This window comes from Ictalurus punctatus, chromosome 29 (genome assembly GCF_001660625.3).
Source record: "Ictalurus punctatus breed USDA103 chromosome 29, Coco_2.0, whole genome shotgun sequence".
Taxonomy (NCBI): Eukaryota; Metazoa; Chordata; class Actinopteri; order Siluriformes; family Ictaluridae; genus Ictalurus; species Ictalurus punctatus.
In genome coordinates this window covers 2,003,693-2,018,804 of record NC_030444.2, presented here as the reverse complement: position 1 = coordinate 2,018,804, position 15,112 = coordinate 2,003,693, and the positions used below count along the sequence as shown (strand labels likewise).

The 15,112-nt window shown below is 48.3% G+C and overlaps 2 protein-coding genes across 2 annotated transcripts in view; one reads left to right on the top strand and one right to left on the bottom strand.

Moving 5' to 3' along the window:
• zcchc7 (zinc finger, CCHC domain containing 7) overlaps window positions 1–5,491 on the top strand; it is a 47,089-nt gene extending 41,598 nt beyond the window's left edge. The window contains exons 7-9 of the mRNA XM_047152423.2: window positions 1,863–1,958; window positions 2,087–2,204; window positions 2,324–5,491. Coding sequence (XP_047008379.1) covers window positions 1,863–1,958; window positions 2,087–2,204; window positions 2,324–2,868 — 759 coding nt within the window. The 3' untranslated portion in view covers window positions 2,869–5,491. The remainder of the gene's footprint in view (window positions 1–1,862; window positions 1,959–2,086; window positions 2,205–2,323) is intronic.
• On the bottom strand, window positions 4,530–14,167 carry kdm4c (lysine (K)-specific demethylase 4C). Its single transcript, XM_017461167.3, has 22 exons — window positions 14,040–14,167; window positions 13,266–13,428; window positions 12,750–12,925; window positions 12,349–12,463; window positions 12,036–12,229; window positions 11,757–11,806; window positions 10,736–10,839; window positions 10,367–10,504; window positions 9,957–10,147; window positions 9,711–9,859; window positions 8,446–9,566; window positions 8,232–8,346; window positions 7,848–8,029; window positions 7,431–7,626; window positions 7,252–7,328; window positions 7,104–7,159; window positions 6,906–7,014; window positions 6,379–6,567; window positions 6,085–6,255; window positions 5,891–6,010; window positions 5,590–5,682; window positions 4,530–5,244 (listed from the first exon to the last, which is right to left on the bottom strand). The coding sequence occupies exons 2-22, from the start codon at window positions 13,407–13,409 to the stop codon at window positions 5,098–5,100; spliced, it is 3,837 nt and encodes a 1,278-aa protein (XP_017316656.1). The 5' UTR covers window positions 13,410–13,428; window positions 14,040–14,167; the 3' UTR covers window positions 4,530–5,097.
• Between the last annotated feature and the right edge of the window lie 945 nt (window positions 14,168–15,112).

Here is a 15,112-nt window from a genome sequence, read left to right as displayed (position 1 = left end):
TGTGTGTGTGTATACGCACGTCAGTACACCCATTTAAAATGTGCACAAACACGTGTTTAGTTCATGTGGAATGTTCAGTCGTCCACGCGCACCGCCAGGGGGCGCTCTAGAGTAGCGCGCGGGTTTGTCGTCTCCCCTCCAGCGGCCCGTACAGGAGGTCCTTGCGGTCGTTGCGGCTCGATTCGTGTCAAAATGTGCGACGCGGTTTGCTGAGTTTTTGTGATTTTATTCATCTCTTCTTTTTTTGGCCAAAACGACTCGAGTCGGCGAAACCGCAGTCGCCCGGAGTTGTTCAGCGCGGGATTTCGCGCCAACGTTTGTCGTTAAACGAGACCATACCCGATCCTGTACAGACGGATAATATTACAGATGTGTCGAAACTAGCCCCGACTCGTACGTCCAGCGGTATCGGCGTATAAATTTACGCTCGATTGGAATGTTTCTGTGGTTTGTTTTATTTACGTAAAGGTGCTTCTAGTAACGCGACACTCGTCCGATTTCGGCGGCGGCGTCGGACAGACCGATTGTGTGGAGACGGTGGTGAAGGTTAGCCGTCATTTTCATGGCTATAAAGCGTTCGGAAAGTTACAGACCGCACCTTTAATGGTCGCGCGCCCATTACCGTAACTGCTAGAATAGCAGGGCTACCGTAAATACCCTAATAAAGAGGCGTGTTATATTTACAGTTACGCCGACGTGAAGAATGATCCGGTACGACTTTACAGGACCCAGTCAGTGTTTCCCCCTTCTCTCTCTCTCCCCCTCTCTCACTCTCTCACTCTCTCCCTCAACCCATAACACTCAGTCGCTCGACCCGTCTCTCCGACGCAGATAGGCTGTGGGGAGAAAACGGAGGGTTCGAGCAGGTCTCTGATCCGTCTGGCCTTTGTGACGGAGGCGCAGGGCCGAGCCGATAACGACCGGCGCCGCGATTCATACCTTCGCTCCCTTGTAAAAAGAAAAAGGGCGCGAGAGAACGCGGGGACGAGACAGAGAGCGTTTAATATACGATGGAATCACACGCGCAGTCGCTTTTACCATCTCTCTCACACACACACACACACACACACACACACACACACACACACACAAGGCAGTCAGCTTACTCTCTTTATCGGAGCGTATTTACGGAGGGCAATGGAGCGTGAAACGCCTTTGGGCTTCCTGGGACCAGATGGGACACACACACACACACACACACACACACACACTGAGCAACTTTCTCTGAAGGAAGGCTGCGTTATCAGGAGCGTATTACCGAGCTTCATTGATAGCTTCAGTAATCACTCGCTCCAATCTGCTTAATGGAAAAGAAGAAATGGGAATGTGTATGAAAGAGAGAGAGAGAGAGAGAGACGGGGAGAGAGAGAGAGAGAGAGAGAGAGAGAGAGAGAGAGAGAGAGAGAGAGAGAGAGAGAGAGAGAGAGAGACGGAGAGAGAGAGAGAGAGAGAGAGAGAGAGACGGAGAGAGAGAGAGACGGAGAGAGAGAGAGAGACGGAGAGAGAGAGAGAGAGAGAGAGAGAGAGACGGAGAGAGAGAGAGAGAGAGAGAGAGAGAGAGAGAGAGGTTCTAAGCAATCTCTCTTATTCACAGTGAAGTGAATAAACGGAGGCGCGCGTGTGTGTGTGTGTGTGTGTGTGTGTGTGTGTTTGGGTAATAGAATGAGGGAAGGATGAAGGTGCGACGAGACGCACACAAAGACGATCGCGTGAGACGAACGAGCCCGCTGTACGCGACGTCCGCGCTCACACGTACGATCCGCAGCGACGTCGTACTTCCCGCGTGCGTATACGGACGTCCCGTACGCGCGTACGCAAATGCGTATTTTAACACTTGTGCATACCGTCTGTTCTTCCTCCAGACGACGGCGGGGCCTCCGGTCAAATCCCCTCGTCCTGCCGCTCGCAGGTCTCACGCGTACTGCTACAACTGCTCTGGCGAGGGACACTTCGGACATGTGAGGCACTCTTCACCACACACACACACACACACACACACAGTGTGTAAAATTTTTTCCAGATTTACACAACACTTTACACATTTCGAATTAAGGTTTAACGTGTGTGTGTGTGTGTGTGTGTGTAGGAGTGCGCAGAGAGGAGGATGTTTAACAGAACGTATCCCACGCTGCCTTTCGCCTCCTCGTACGACACCCAGCACGACATCACGAGCAGAGCGCATCGGGCTCACCTCCAAGCCGAAGGTCAGTAGAGTCGAGTCGAGCGCCGTGTGGTTGACTGCTGGAGGTCACATGACCAGATACAAGACAATGATGCTCATCATATTGAGTCGTGTGTATAATTGTGCGTGTGTGTGTTGCAGAGCTCAGAAAGGCGGGCCTTCTAGTGCAGGCCGGAGACGCGCCGCCCCGGAAAAAATCGAAAAACGCACATTTCCGGTGGACCCCGCAGCCGCCACGGAAAAATGGGAAAAACGCACAATTTTGGTCGACTCCGCAGCAGCCCTGGAAGAAAGCGAAAAACGCGCATTTGCGGTCCGCACCGGTCCCTCAGACACCCGAGACGCGCACGCCGAAGAGACGCATCGCTCACACGCCTAAACAATCTCCCCGGGGTATCCACACGCACTGGCACGAGGACACGAGGACCAACACGCCCGAGCTCACGGGCAAGAGAAAGCACAAGAAGCGGAAGCGAAACGTGACGAACGGAGAACCGGACTTTCCACGAGGCTTCCGGAAAAGTCCCCCCGACCAAGGGGCGCACTTCCGCACTCCACCGCACAGAGGGAGGAAAAGCCCGGGAGTACTGTTTGGCTCGGGAAAGAGCAAAAAGAAAAACAAGGAGGAGGAATGGGAGAGGAAGGAGAACCTGTTTATGATCAAACAAAGGAAGCGTAGGAGATAGTGCGCGCGTGTGTGTGAGAGAGAGAAGGAATGGTGAAGGACTAGTAAGTAAAGTTCTGGCTTTTCTTTGTCTCCCTCTAGTGTTCATCTTAAGTATTACAGTCATTGAGACACAATAGAGATGGTGATGGAGTTGCAGCACTGATGATAAAACACCAGTCAGTTCTGGCCCGGTTCCTCCGTACCCTCCTGCGGATGATCCGTCTGTAACAGTAACACGCAAACGACCATCTGTAAACCCTTTTTACATCTCAGCAGCTACGAAAAGCTTTTTCAAGCTTCTGGTTTGTTCCTCCAACCAATTAGCGAACACACCGGGCGTTTTAACGTTCGCTCCGAAGGATCTTTCAGGAAAAAAAAACAGACAGAAATACTCTGCTTGCACACAAGTTTGTAGAATCGTTCTACTTCCAAGTTGTGTACACGGCGAATAAAAGCAGGAGTGGGGTTTTTATTGTTTCGTTTTTTTGGGTGGTAAATCTTCACTTTTTAAAAAAAAAAAAAGACATTTTAGCATGAATTATTTCCTAGCGAGCGTTTTCGCTAAGCCGCTGGGAGATCTCGAGTGCGAATGCAGACGATGGACGACTCGGATCCTCGGACGGGAGTCTAGGGAGCACGCGCTCGTTCCAGAAAGCTGGAACAGACTGAGAGCCAATCAGATTCCAAGCTTTTAAGATCCTGAAGTTCGTTGCCAGAAAAGTGCACAAAGATGCACGAGAGGTTTTCTTCTTACGGAGAGCAAGACGACATGCGGGTGTTTAAAGATGTCACGTGAAAACCTGTCAGTTTTATACTTTAAACAAACAAAAAAGTTATTTAGTTGCATACGTCATGCCTAATTTTTTTTAAAATAAAAAGATTCACGACTGAGGAAATGATCAAGAAAGAAGAGCAACGAGCCGAGAATGTGTACATAAATAACCTCCCCCTCCCTCTCTCTCTCTCTCACACACACACACACACACAGCTACATTTGTGAATTCTTTGTAAAATGACAAAGTGCAGTTGATCGCAGACTCGCACCACGGTGTTATCTTCATTACTGAGATTGTCTCTCTGTTTATTTTTGATTAACGCTCTGCTGATAAGACAGCCAGTGTTGATGTTCTCCCCCCCCCAAAAAAAAATGCTAATCGCACGAGCCATCAGCAAAACATCAAACAAACAAAAGTGCCTGATGGAGGAGGGAGGGGGAGAAGACGGCTCCCAGATAAACGAGTGAACTCGTCTCTCCTGCAGCGTCGGGGAAAGAAGAGAAGGGAGAACCAAGTGTCTGAATGCGACTTCCATGTTTTGTGAACAATAACCAAGATATAAATCATCATCGTCTCCGCTGCTAACGGAATGGAGTACATTTAATCGTAAGGGTGCCAATAGTTTTGTTTGTTGTTTTTTTTTTTTGGTGGGGGGCACATTTCTTAAATGAGTGGTGCCAATACTTATGAAATATCTAATAAATCATGGTATAGTCTGGTTTGCATTAGTTAGCATTTTATTAGCTCCCCACGGTCAGTTCCAGAATTATTGGCACCCCTTCCTGAAAAAGGGTCGTAAAGTAAATCAGTTCAGCGTTTTACGGAAGTGTTTTGAACCCTCTGATGACGTCAGAAACCCGAAATCGCTTCCTTTCACAGTAAATAAAAGAATAAGAACGACGGATATCCACATGGATGTTTATTCAAATATTAATAATTCAGCCTTCCATACAGATAGCTTCTCATTCTCTTTACAGATTTGAGCACCACTGAAAATAAGATGAAATTCCAAATAAATAAAAAGGTAAAAACTCAGAAGGTAAAGGTGGGCTAAATGTGATCAGAGGTCTGAGGAGATCATCAGTAGCAACGTTTCGTCCAAAAGAATCAAATCAAGCGACACTTCTTTTTTTTTTTGAAGCTCGATATAAGAGGAGTAGTGTTTTTATATATAATATAATATAATATAATATGGAGGAAGGAGCGCAAAGGCCATTTACAAAAGCGGCGTGCAAAGCCAAGCAAATGATCCGGAAAATAATCATAATCTAAGGTGCAAAATAAAAGGGACTGGAACAGCGAGGAGAAGAGACATCACATAAACAGGAGGAAAAGAGGTTTGTTTAGATAGTTTAATGCTTCACCATTATTCGAGGAATGGGGGGAAAAAAAAAAGTGTTTCTTCCATCTCTGACCTCTCAAACGTCAACAGACGCCGGCCGACCCCCCTCCCTCTCCCCCTCTCCCGTTCCTCAGTTGGTTTTGCTGCAGCTCGAGGTCCGAGGGTTCGGGTCGGCCACGTAGTCGTTCTGGAAGCGCGAGTTCGGTGTGCGCTGCCTCTTACGCTCACCCTGCGTGGTGAAGAACGCGTCCTCGAAACGCATGCTGGAGGCTGTGGACTGTGTGCACACAAGATATATATTAAAAAAAAAAACAAAAAAAAAAACAACATCAGTGGTTGCTGAACAATCTGAAACTGGAATCTTGGGTCATAAAAACATACGAGCCAATCAGATTCCAATATGCAAATGCACTCCCACGCAATACGTATAGCTCATCTGACATTATTTACGTCAAGTCCGTTCACGCAGGTTACAACTGGGACTACGTTACCCTCTGGATCTAAAATTCAACCTTTAATCGTCGGGAGGCGGAGCCTATGCGAAAAATAATCCCGCTCGTCCGAAACGGCCGCGTCCCGTAACCCGATGGCGTCCGGCTAGGTTTGTGTGTTTGTGACTTACGAGACGACCTTTGACCTTTTTGGGCAGGTCCTCGTCCAGGGTGTAGATGTCCTCTCTCTTAGCCAGCACCTGAGAACCGTCCTCGAACTCCACCTTACACAAAACACACACAAAAACAAACCCCAGATAATCACAACCACCACCACAACATGGCTGTCTTAGACTGTAATACAGAATCATTACTTGTACGCCAATTTCTGGCTCCTGATTGGTCCGAAGGTGTCGATTCATTTTCCATAACAGTGTCCTTACTACTACTGCTACTAATAATGTAATTGTTGGAAAGTGTGTGTGTGTGTACCTGGTACATGTATGTAGTGTTAGAGCCCAGGTATTTAGCACCATAAAAAAGCCCATCAGGCCACTTGACCTGCACGACCTCGCTGACCTCCGGAGGCCCGAGCTGACCACAGTCTCTGCTCTGTGTGAATACGGAGGCGTGTTAGACGCGCCCATGCTGCATAACACCTCCCCCCCCCACACACACACACTCACCACGATATCTTCAGGGAAGGTGTCGTTGCTGAACGAGCCGTCGTCGAACATGACCTCGTAGAACGTCTGTGCCGTGACGCTGGCGACGCGGCTGCTGTAGTAGCGCAGGTTCTTGTGCTTGGCGATCACGGTTTGGCCCAGAGCCAGCTCTGTTTGGCTCACCTTTGATTTCTGTAAATAGGAAAGAAAAATAAATAAATAAATAAATAAATCTCACGTTGATGATAGTAGTGGCGGTGGGGTGGGCGGGGCTTTACCTATGGGGTTGGAGGGGGTGTGACGGAAAGTACTCACAGCGCTGGAGCTCCGTGACTGGTGCCTGTGGCAGATGATGAACACCACGTACGGCCAGTCGTCAGGCTCCATGGTGACGCCGGCAGCGTGAGCGCACGTGACGTGGAAGGAGGTGGGACAACGGCCACAGGAGCACTGGATACACGCGCCCGCTAACTTCTTCATCCGTTTATGACAATAGATGCACTTCTACGGACGAGAGAGAGAGAGTGTTCACGATTATAAAAATCACATATTAATAAGGAAAGCTCATCGGTCACGAGAAAGCCGTTCTGATCCGTCAGAAATGGCGGCGTACAGTATAAACTATTAATATTATACACGATTCAATATTTTCATTGCCATATAATCGAGTCACGACGACATCCACGTCGGTCTTTCAGCCTCGACTCTTACTGTTCACCTTTTGTGGGCGTCGCTATATGCAAACGAGCCGCGTCGGGGACTCCTGATGGACATGCGTACGCGGGGACGTAAAGCGCGATTAGTCTGGGAAAGGTGTGGCGGTTTAGCATGTGCGTGTATACCAGTTTGTATCGCTGTGCAGGGACGCCGCTGACGTCGACGGGACTCCGCTTCACTACGTCGGTGAATTTGGCCTCGGGAAGACCCACGGCGCACATCACGTGGGCCCATCTGGAACACATCGTACAGCGACACCTACGTTACACGCAATCGTTCACACGCGACCGAGCGTACGCGGGGAAAACTCCGAGCGTCCTCACCTGTCGTCTGTCGTTCTTTTCAACGCGCCGCCTCTCAAGTTACATAAGCAGCATTCCTGTTACACACACACACACACACACGCGTTATTAAAAGCAAATTTTATAATCCAATCTAGAATATCGGATATTTAAATATTCGGTAACGTACAGCGGTGAGATCTCCACATGAACAGCGGTCACATGTCCAGTCCGGGGTGACTTCATGAGCAGCAACGCCATAGCAACCTGTACATTTGGGGGTGGGGGGATAAACAAATAAAAACCATGAACTAGATCTGCATGTACAGTGTGTGTGTGTGTGTGTGTGTGTGTGTGTGTGTTGCGTACTGGCATGAACTTGAACGCAGCAGTGTTTACAGGCCACGAGAGGACTGGATCCATCTTCCTCCAGGAGTGTGTTGGGGGGACACGAGCCCTCGCGGTACGCGAAGCATATTTCAGGAATCAGAGGTCGCGACCTCGCCGCCGCCTCTCGGACCGCCATCGTGACCTCGGGTCTGCTCTCGTCTTTCGTTTCTTCGGGCTGGTGAGAAACGTTCGTGACAATATCGGAACAAAACAAAACACGAGTGTAACAGATGTGCAGCAGCTGTGGATTCGTCTTTATGCGCTGTAGTAGATAACGGTGTTGCTATGACCCATAGCGGCGCTCACTCACTGGCGTGCCTGGACCCCGTCTCTCGCTTGCCCCCGTTTCCCGTGTTCCTAACGTCTAAGCTAAAGCGCTATCGGGATGCGGGTTACCTGATAGTACGGCATGAACAGCGTGCACACGGCGCAGTTTGGCGCCGTCTTAGCCGCCGCGCTGTTGTACTCTCTCTCCGACGGGAAGTGAGACTTCCTGCCGTGCCAGAGATGAACCAGGGGTCTCGCCCAGACGTCGGCCTCCTGCAGTTCTTCCTCCGCGATACACTCCTCCATGGGTTCTGATACGCAAACAGGAGACGGTATAAACGGATTAAAATAACCATTTTTACAAAGTACGACGTGGTCTGTAATAAATAATAAATTGCTAGTAACCCCTATGAGTGTTTTATTCCCTATATAATCAGTAAGAATGGGAAGAATGTCCAAATTATTGACGTATATATTATAGACGTCTTCCGTGTTGTAATTTATAAACGTTACCGTCGTCGCTGTTGGCTTGCTGCTTCACGGCGCTGGGAACCGCCCTGGCTGTCGGTTTCCTCAAAGGGTGGCGCCAACTTTTGGTCGTTTTTCTCTTCGCCGTGGGCATAGTGTACTGAGAGAACATGGAAAAGGTTTTAAAAAATAAATAAATAAATGGTTCATGTGATTAAAACAGTCAGGTTGGGTTGACGTTAGAGTCTGGGGTACTCACGATGCGGATTTCTCCCGGCTCGATTCCCGAATCTTCATACTCCGTCTCGCTCACGGAGGAGTTCTCCTCACCTGACTCGCTGCTACTGTCTGACCTCGGAGGCCTGCCCGGGGAATCGAGAAGCTCCGCCCCGGAATGATGAGCCACGCTGGGTTCCAGATCGGTAAACGTCAGGCTCTTCTCCGGAAAGTCGGAAGGATCGGGGCACTTCACCTGCTGGCACCGAGGCTCCGCCCACACGGCGTAAGGCACCGCTAGCTCGGAAACGTCGGGATTTTGGTAGCTTAGGCTCTTCCAGACGGTAGAGGATTCCCCAAAGAGGTTCGGTAACGCAGAAGACGTGAAGTCGGCTTCGTCGAGAGGGTTCTGGCCGTAAGACGTGGAAGGAGACTCGCTGGAAAGTTCAGTACTGGCTTTGGGGTGATGCGATGTATGCACGGATGCGGATCCGTCTCCGTCGCTCTTTTCGAGGAGTTCCTCGTTAGCGTCCGGATCAGACCCGAGCGATTGGCCGACGTCTTCTCGGAACGGATTTGAGCACCAATCAGAATACGGTGCTTTAGAGCAGCAGACGCCGGTTTCGCCCATCGCGTTCTGAGGCGGGGTGGAGTCTTCCGGTCCGTTAGGATTCGGAAGCATGTCGTCATCACCGGACTGGACCGCGAGGGTCAGGAAGGGCATTTCGGATGACAGATTCGGAGATTTTCTTCCCTCGGGATCCTCCGTCACCTCTGGCGTAAGCAAAGGCATGTCGGACGAAGGAGCTCCTGAACGTTCTGCGAAACCGCAGGTTTCCATAGTGACCGTTGTACTAGAGGGATTTACAGCAGAGCGGTTTTCTTCTTCTTCTTCTTCTTCTTCTTGACAACAGGACCGATTTGGGGATTTGCTGCTTGAGGATTTGGCAACACAAAAACGTTCAGGAGTTTCTTCCGAGTCCGGCGTGTCATCCGTCCCAGAAGCTTCATCAGCTGAGTTTGGAGGCTCGTCGGTTCCTAAAGCTTCTCTCGCGGTGTCTTGTGGATTGGGGGGCGGGACTCTTTTAGACGACTGGGCCAATAAATTGCTCTTGACTCGTGTGACCTTGACGAAACACATCTGTTGACACAGAGTAGCGGGCCCTGCAGGAACGACACAAAGTGAGGGAGGGGGTTCATATACGGTATAAAGAAGACATACTATCTTTAAATAACACGGGAAAAAAAAAAAGAAAGAGCAAAGCGCTACAGTACAAAATAATCACGGGACACAATCACGTGTATAACCTGACAGGCGAGACGCGTTGTGAGGTTTGGCGTCTTCCTCCTCTTTCACGTCCTCTTCCTGGTCGCTCGTCCGCGCGGTCGCGTTCTCCACGACGACCGGCTGCTGCACGGTTTTCAGTCGTTTGGAGCGTGTGCAAGGGTAGCTCACTCTGCCAAGACACGGACCAGATATAAAAACACGAGCGGAAATGCTTTGCTGATTAACAAACCAGAGCAGGACGAAAACGAACGAACGGTCATTCATACTTCTTGTTGGTTCTGGTCTTGCGGCGTCTCTGGAGCCACGCTTGGAGCTCGGGCGTGCTGCCGGGCGTGGTACGGGTGTGGTCTATCGAGCACGCGTCTTTGCCCTGCGTCCACGCCGGATATCGGTCCGGTTGGAAACGCCTCACGAACGGGTCCATGGAGATCTTCACCATGTCCTTACTGCACGTGCACTGTGGGGAAAAAACGTCTAAATGAATTCGCGATCGGGTTAAGTGGAGTAAAGACCGAGGCGGCGTTTTTTGTCGTCTTTTTTTTTTTTAAACGATGGTAGATAATTACGCTAGCTATTTTAGCTACTTTAGCGACGACCCCACATGATGCAACGCGGTGACGTGTACAGAGTCAGAACTTGCGTAGTGAAACGGTACGCGATCAGAACGGAAACGTACCTGAGTGGCGACCTTGCCGTAGTCGATCCAGCGCAGACTGGCGAAGTTGGTGGACTCGGCGCAGTTGAAGCCGTGGTTGAAGCCGGCGTGGTAGCCGTACGGAAACGTGATCATGAACTCCCCGGCCTCTTGTGTTATCTGACCGTATACGTATATATACACAAACCAACGTTGCGTAACCGTTCTTTTTTCCTTCCTTTCTTTTTTAGAAATACAGATTCACTTAACGTTTCTATTACTTCACAGCTACACTACAAGGCCAAATGGAAGCATGTGCATATGTGGAAGCATCACACGTAGAACTAGTACCAAACATGTCTCGTCTGATCGACTGCACTGTTTTGCGCTGAAGCGTTCCTTTGTTTGTACCTTATCGAACGGGATGCTGTATTTCTTCAGCACAGACGGCGATATGAGGGTCATCTTGTGTCGGAGGAACGCTTCGCAACTCTTAAAGCTGTTGGGGAAAAAACCTGAAGGGGGGGAAAAAAGAAAAAGAAAGAAAGGACACACAACCATCACCTCCACATACAGGACATCGTTAACGTTAAAAGAGAGTTCCGTTCACGTTTCGGCCGACGTTTACATCCCGAGATGTTCACCGTCCTACCGTTTCCGCCGATGCACACTTCCTCGCGTTTACAGTCTAGTTCTTAGGTTCCGTATTATGGACCGATTTGAATTAGTGACTCCGATTCCGTTAACCGGAAAGGTGTGAACAGAAAGAAACACGATATTGCGAGAATATAAACCATGATTTAAAAAAATATATATATTATAATAATCATTTCAACAGGAACCTTTTGGGTATCTCGGGAACTCTCGGGCCAATTTTATTTCCCGGGTTTATGGTTCCGGGAACCTTTTTATTCTCCATAGTGGGTTGGAACTGAGATCTGCGTTTCCATCCGACTTGCGGCTTTAACCTGGCGAGGAAACGTTCGGCGAATGAAGCGCCGTTTCCATCGAGAGAACGGAATCGGTACTTCCGAGGAAACCGGCGCAAAACTCGATCGTCTAGCTAAACTTAGGCCGCGTTCACGGCGTGTCGGAACGACGTCGGACGTCGTCTACTCGGACTTGCGCGACGTCGGACGTTACGCGGTTATCCGCGTCTGTGCTGGCTACGTTAACCTGTATTGTCCGTTTTTCCTTTATTTCCCGATGATCATCTCTGTACCTGTACGACGCCAAAAGTGGAATCTCATCTCGTTAACCTTGCGTTATTACGACGTTAATAATAGTCAATTATACGGATTTAGGGAATTTTGGGATTGTAGTTCGTTAGCCCATTCTAGCTATTAGTCTTAGGAGCGTTGTTATGGTTACAGTACCAGTGAGGGTTTTTTTTTTCCCCTCCATACGAGGACAAAAGAGAAAAAGTGCGTACCTGTGGCTAATCGCTCCAGTCGCTTCCCGTGTTCTGGAGGAATGGCGTACCTGCAAAGGTTAAATGAACCGTATATATCTGATTAAAATCCGATCACACAAAGGATGAAAGATACACAGAGACTAGACGCTAAACTGCTAGCTCTACACCTTCCTTATTCGTCTCGGCTAATTATCTACGTCCGTACGTGCGAGGGCGGTCCTGCGACCTAGCCCTGCTCCCGGCTTTAAATCTGTCGCGATCTGTCCGACACACGGCATGAGAGCACACGTCTCTAACCAGAACTTGGGTTCTCCGAAGTGCAGGTAGTTGATGCTGTAGAGGTCCATGTCCTCGGTGTGCCAGGAGAAGCTCGTCTTCCACATGCCGAAGTACAGGTAGGGGGTGTTCACGCCTTGGATGGAGACGCCGCAGTCTTCCTCGATCACGTCCAGGATGGAGTTCAGGTGCCCGATGTTCCACTCCTCGACGTCCTGACATCACACACACACACACACAGTCTTTTTCCCCCAGGTGCCAACACTGAACCTACATAATTCACGCGCAACACATCACGCTAAACATCTGGGAAATTCGTTTTAACGCCACCGACCTCATCGTACAGCGTCCCGCTCACGTCCGCGCCGTATATGGGTGGCACGAACGTCACGTTCTTCCAGTACTTTCTCTCGAGGTCTTCGTAGTTCAGGTAGCGGGGTGTGCAGTACCTGCGCACGCGAGACAATCCAAAGATCAAAAGCCGACCTCATAACCACGTGATTGGATTACAGTAAGTGTGTATACACACACACACACACACACACACACACACACACACACAAGTGACCTGCATTAACGATTAGCGAGAAATGATTCAATTCAAGGCGCAAAAAGATATTTATAACAAGACAAAGATGTACAACAAGGCCTGGACTGAAATTTAAATCCAAGGGGAATTTTACTTCCTAATTGGTCAGGAAGTAAAAAGCAAACGTGTGTGTGTGTGTGTCTCACTTGTCACTATTCGCCAGCCTGCGAAACTCCTGCACGCTGAGCGGCTTCTTCTGGATGTTGTACTGAGTGAAGAGCCCCGATTGGCCGGCCACCATCTGCTGAATGGGTGCCAGGATGACCAGGTCGTCGATGTCATCGTAGGTGCGTCTCGGCTTCCAGCCCTTCGGCGGTATCACCTGTGAGGAGACACACACGGCGATCCGATTCAGCTTTACAGGAAATAATGATCGCTTGTGTAGCAAGGAAATACGTTTTGTTTGTTTGTTTGTTTTCTTTCCCGTCCAACGTAATAACGTAAAAGCAAGAAAAACAACTCTAAAAAGACGATATACGGACGAGACGAGAACGCCGTCCATCGCTGCACGACGAGTGCCAGCGTACGGAGCCGTAACAGAATCGCACTTGTTCCAGCACATCTGCGTAGTGTTACTTTGCACGGGAAACGGTGACGTACGAAGCGCTACCGTTCCCCATCGCCCTCTAATCGAAAGGAAGTTGATGAAAGCACGGCCTTGCCTTAGCCAGACCGGCACGGTGCGCTCCCTGAGACTCCATGTACACCAGGTACTTGTTAAAATCCCGAAACTCCTCCATGGTGGGATGAAAGGTCATGATCTTACACGCGGGGTTCGCAGAGGCGTTCGCCCCGACACCCGCCATGACAGCCTGGCTTCCCTTCCTGCGGAGGGGAACGAAAGCAACAACGTAAATACACGCACAATAAAGAGGACACACATTAAACAGAGTACAGGACGACTTGAAAACCGAGAGCAACGTTTCAGGCAATGAACGCAGCCACAGTGTGATCACGTGACCCTTAAACAGGCTTTAAACGTTGTTAAGGGTTAATTTAATACATTACTGGTGTGCATATTAGAAAATGATATCATACTACTACTATTACTACTAATAATAATATTAATAATAATACTAATAATAGGTTGAGATAAGATGTATGTAAAATGTCACGTAATGATACATTTATGACTAAATTAGTCGCTGATTTAAAAGCCTAAAAAGCAAAAATAAGACTTCAGTTCATCTTCCATGCAAATGTCTTCACACGCGCATTTTATTCCTTTATTTTCTTTTACACCCAGGCCCGTTTGACAGCTAGCCAGCAGGTGCTAAAACACCAACCAAACACTAAAATGCGTCACAAAACTACACTATTTAAATCATAACCGCCTTATTTAAGAAAATATAACGTTTTTTAAAAAGGTTTTTTTAAAAAAAACTTAAGCTCCGACGGTGCTGGTGTAATAAGTAAGTCTGATGTTGTTGACGTACAGGTGTGATATATCCAAGGCTAGCTAGCGTTAGCCAGTTAGCTTGAATTGTAGCACTGAGCTAGGACTTATCCACTAAACAAACACCTTCACACGCAAGCACAACTCCAGCATGCATTCTCTCGGAGTATTTGTTAAAGTTACGGTGACTTCTGCGTACAAAATTTACCTTAGTGTTTAAAGAAACAGTAGCGTTGTTGACAGTGAAAGCCCTTTAAATAGCCTCAGCTGTGCGTCTGGTTCAGGAGCCACACTGCAAATCCATCCTCGCTCCCTACATCCGGGCACTACGTTTATAGGAGCAGACACGGCGTCCAACACTCAAAGTAGTGCACTCTGTGTACAACAAGCTGATATTTGGGATTCTGCCCAGCTCGCATCTCGCGCGACTTGGTTTCTTCTTCTTCTGTGTGTGCATGTTTGTTACGTGAGCTCTTAATGTACATTGCCGCCTGTTGTATTAAATATTACTATTATGTGGATAAAATAAAGGATCATTTTGCTGTTTTACTTGTATATACGTACGTGATAAACGAATTCGCGTCTTTATATTATTTAAATTGCACGTTTGAATGGTTTAACTGACGAAAACCAGCTAAACACGCTTCACATTAGCATTTTAATTTAATGTTGTTATTTATTTATTTATTTATTTATTTATTAATATTCGTATCATAATTCTGAAATGTCACCATAACCAGTTTTCACAAAGCAATAATATAGGACAATAATATAGGGGTAGGGGACACAATTTTGGCTGAAAAAGGGTGTGTCGCGGTGCCTAATGAGTCATGATTCACGAGTCATGAAGTACCCCTTGTTAAAAAGTAAGGGTGTTAAAAAGTACCCCTACATGAATATGGTTTGAGACCCAGTGTATTCAAGACACGAATACGTCGAAACATTGAGAGAGAGAGAGAGAGAGAGAGAGAGAGAGAGAGAGAGAGAGAGAGAGAGAGAGAGAACAAAATGACACACTTACTTGGGTGTAATAATGTATCGTTCACAATGAGTCGGCTCTTTGAACCGGCTCTTTTAGATGAACCTTAGGAACTGGAATGAAGTTGGTTTTTA

Excerpts from the sequence above, each read along its gene's own strand:
- kdm4c (XM_017461167.3), bottom strand. The coding sequence starts at position 13,409 with ATGGCGGGTGTCGGGGCGAACGCCTCTGCGAACCCCGCGTGTAAGATC. Across the intron at positions 9,567-9,710 it reads CAACGCGTCTCGCCTGTCAG|GGCCCGCTACTCTGTGTCAA; the intron begins GTTATACACGTG and ends TCGTTCCTGCAG. Across the intron at positions 7,160-7,251 it reads CATGTGGAGATCTCACCGCT|GAATGCTGCTTATGTAACTT; the intron begins GTACGTTACCGA and ends TGTGTGTAACAG.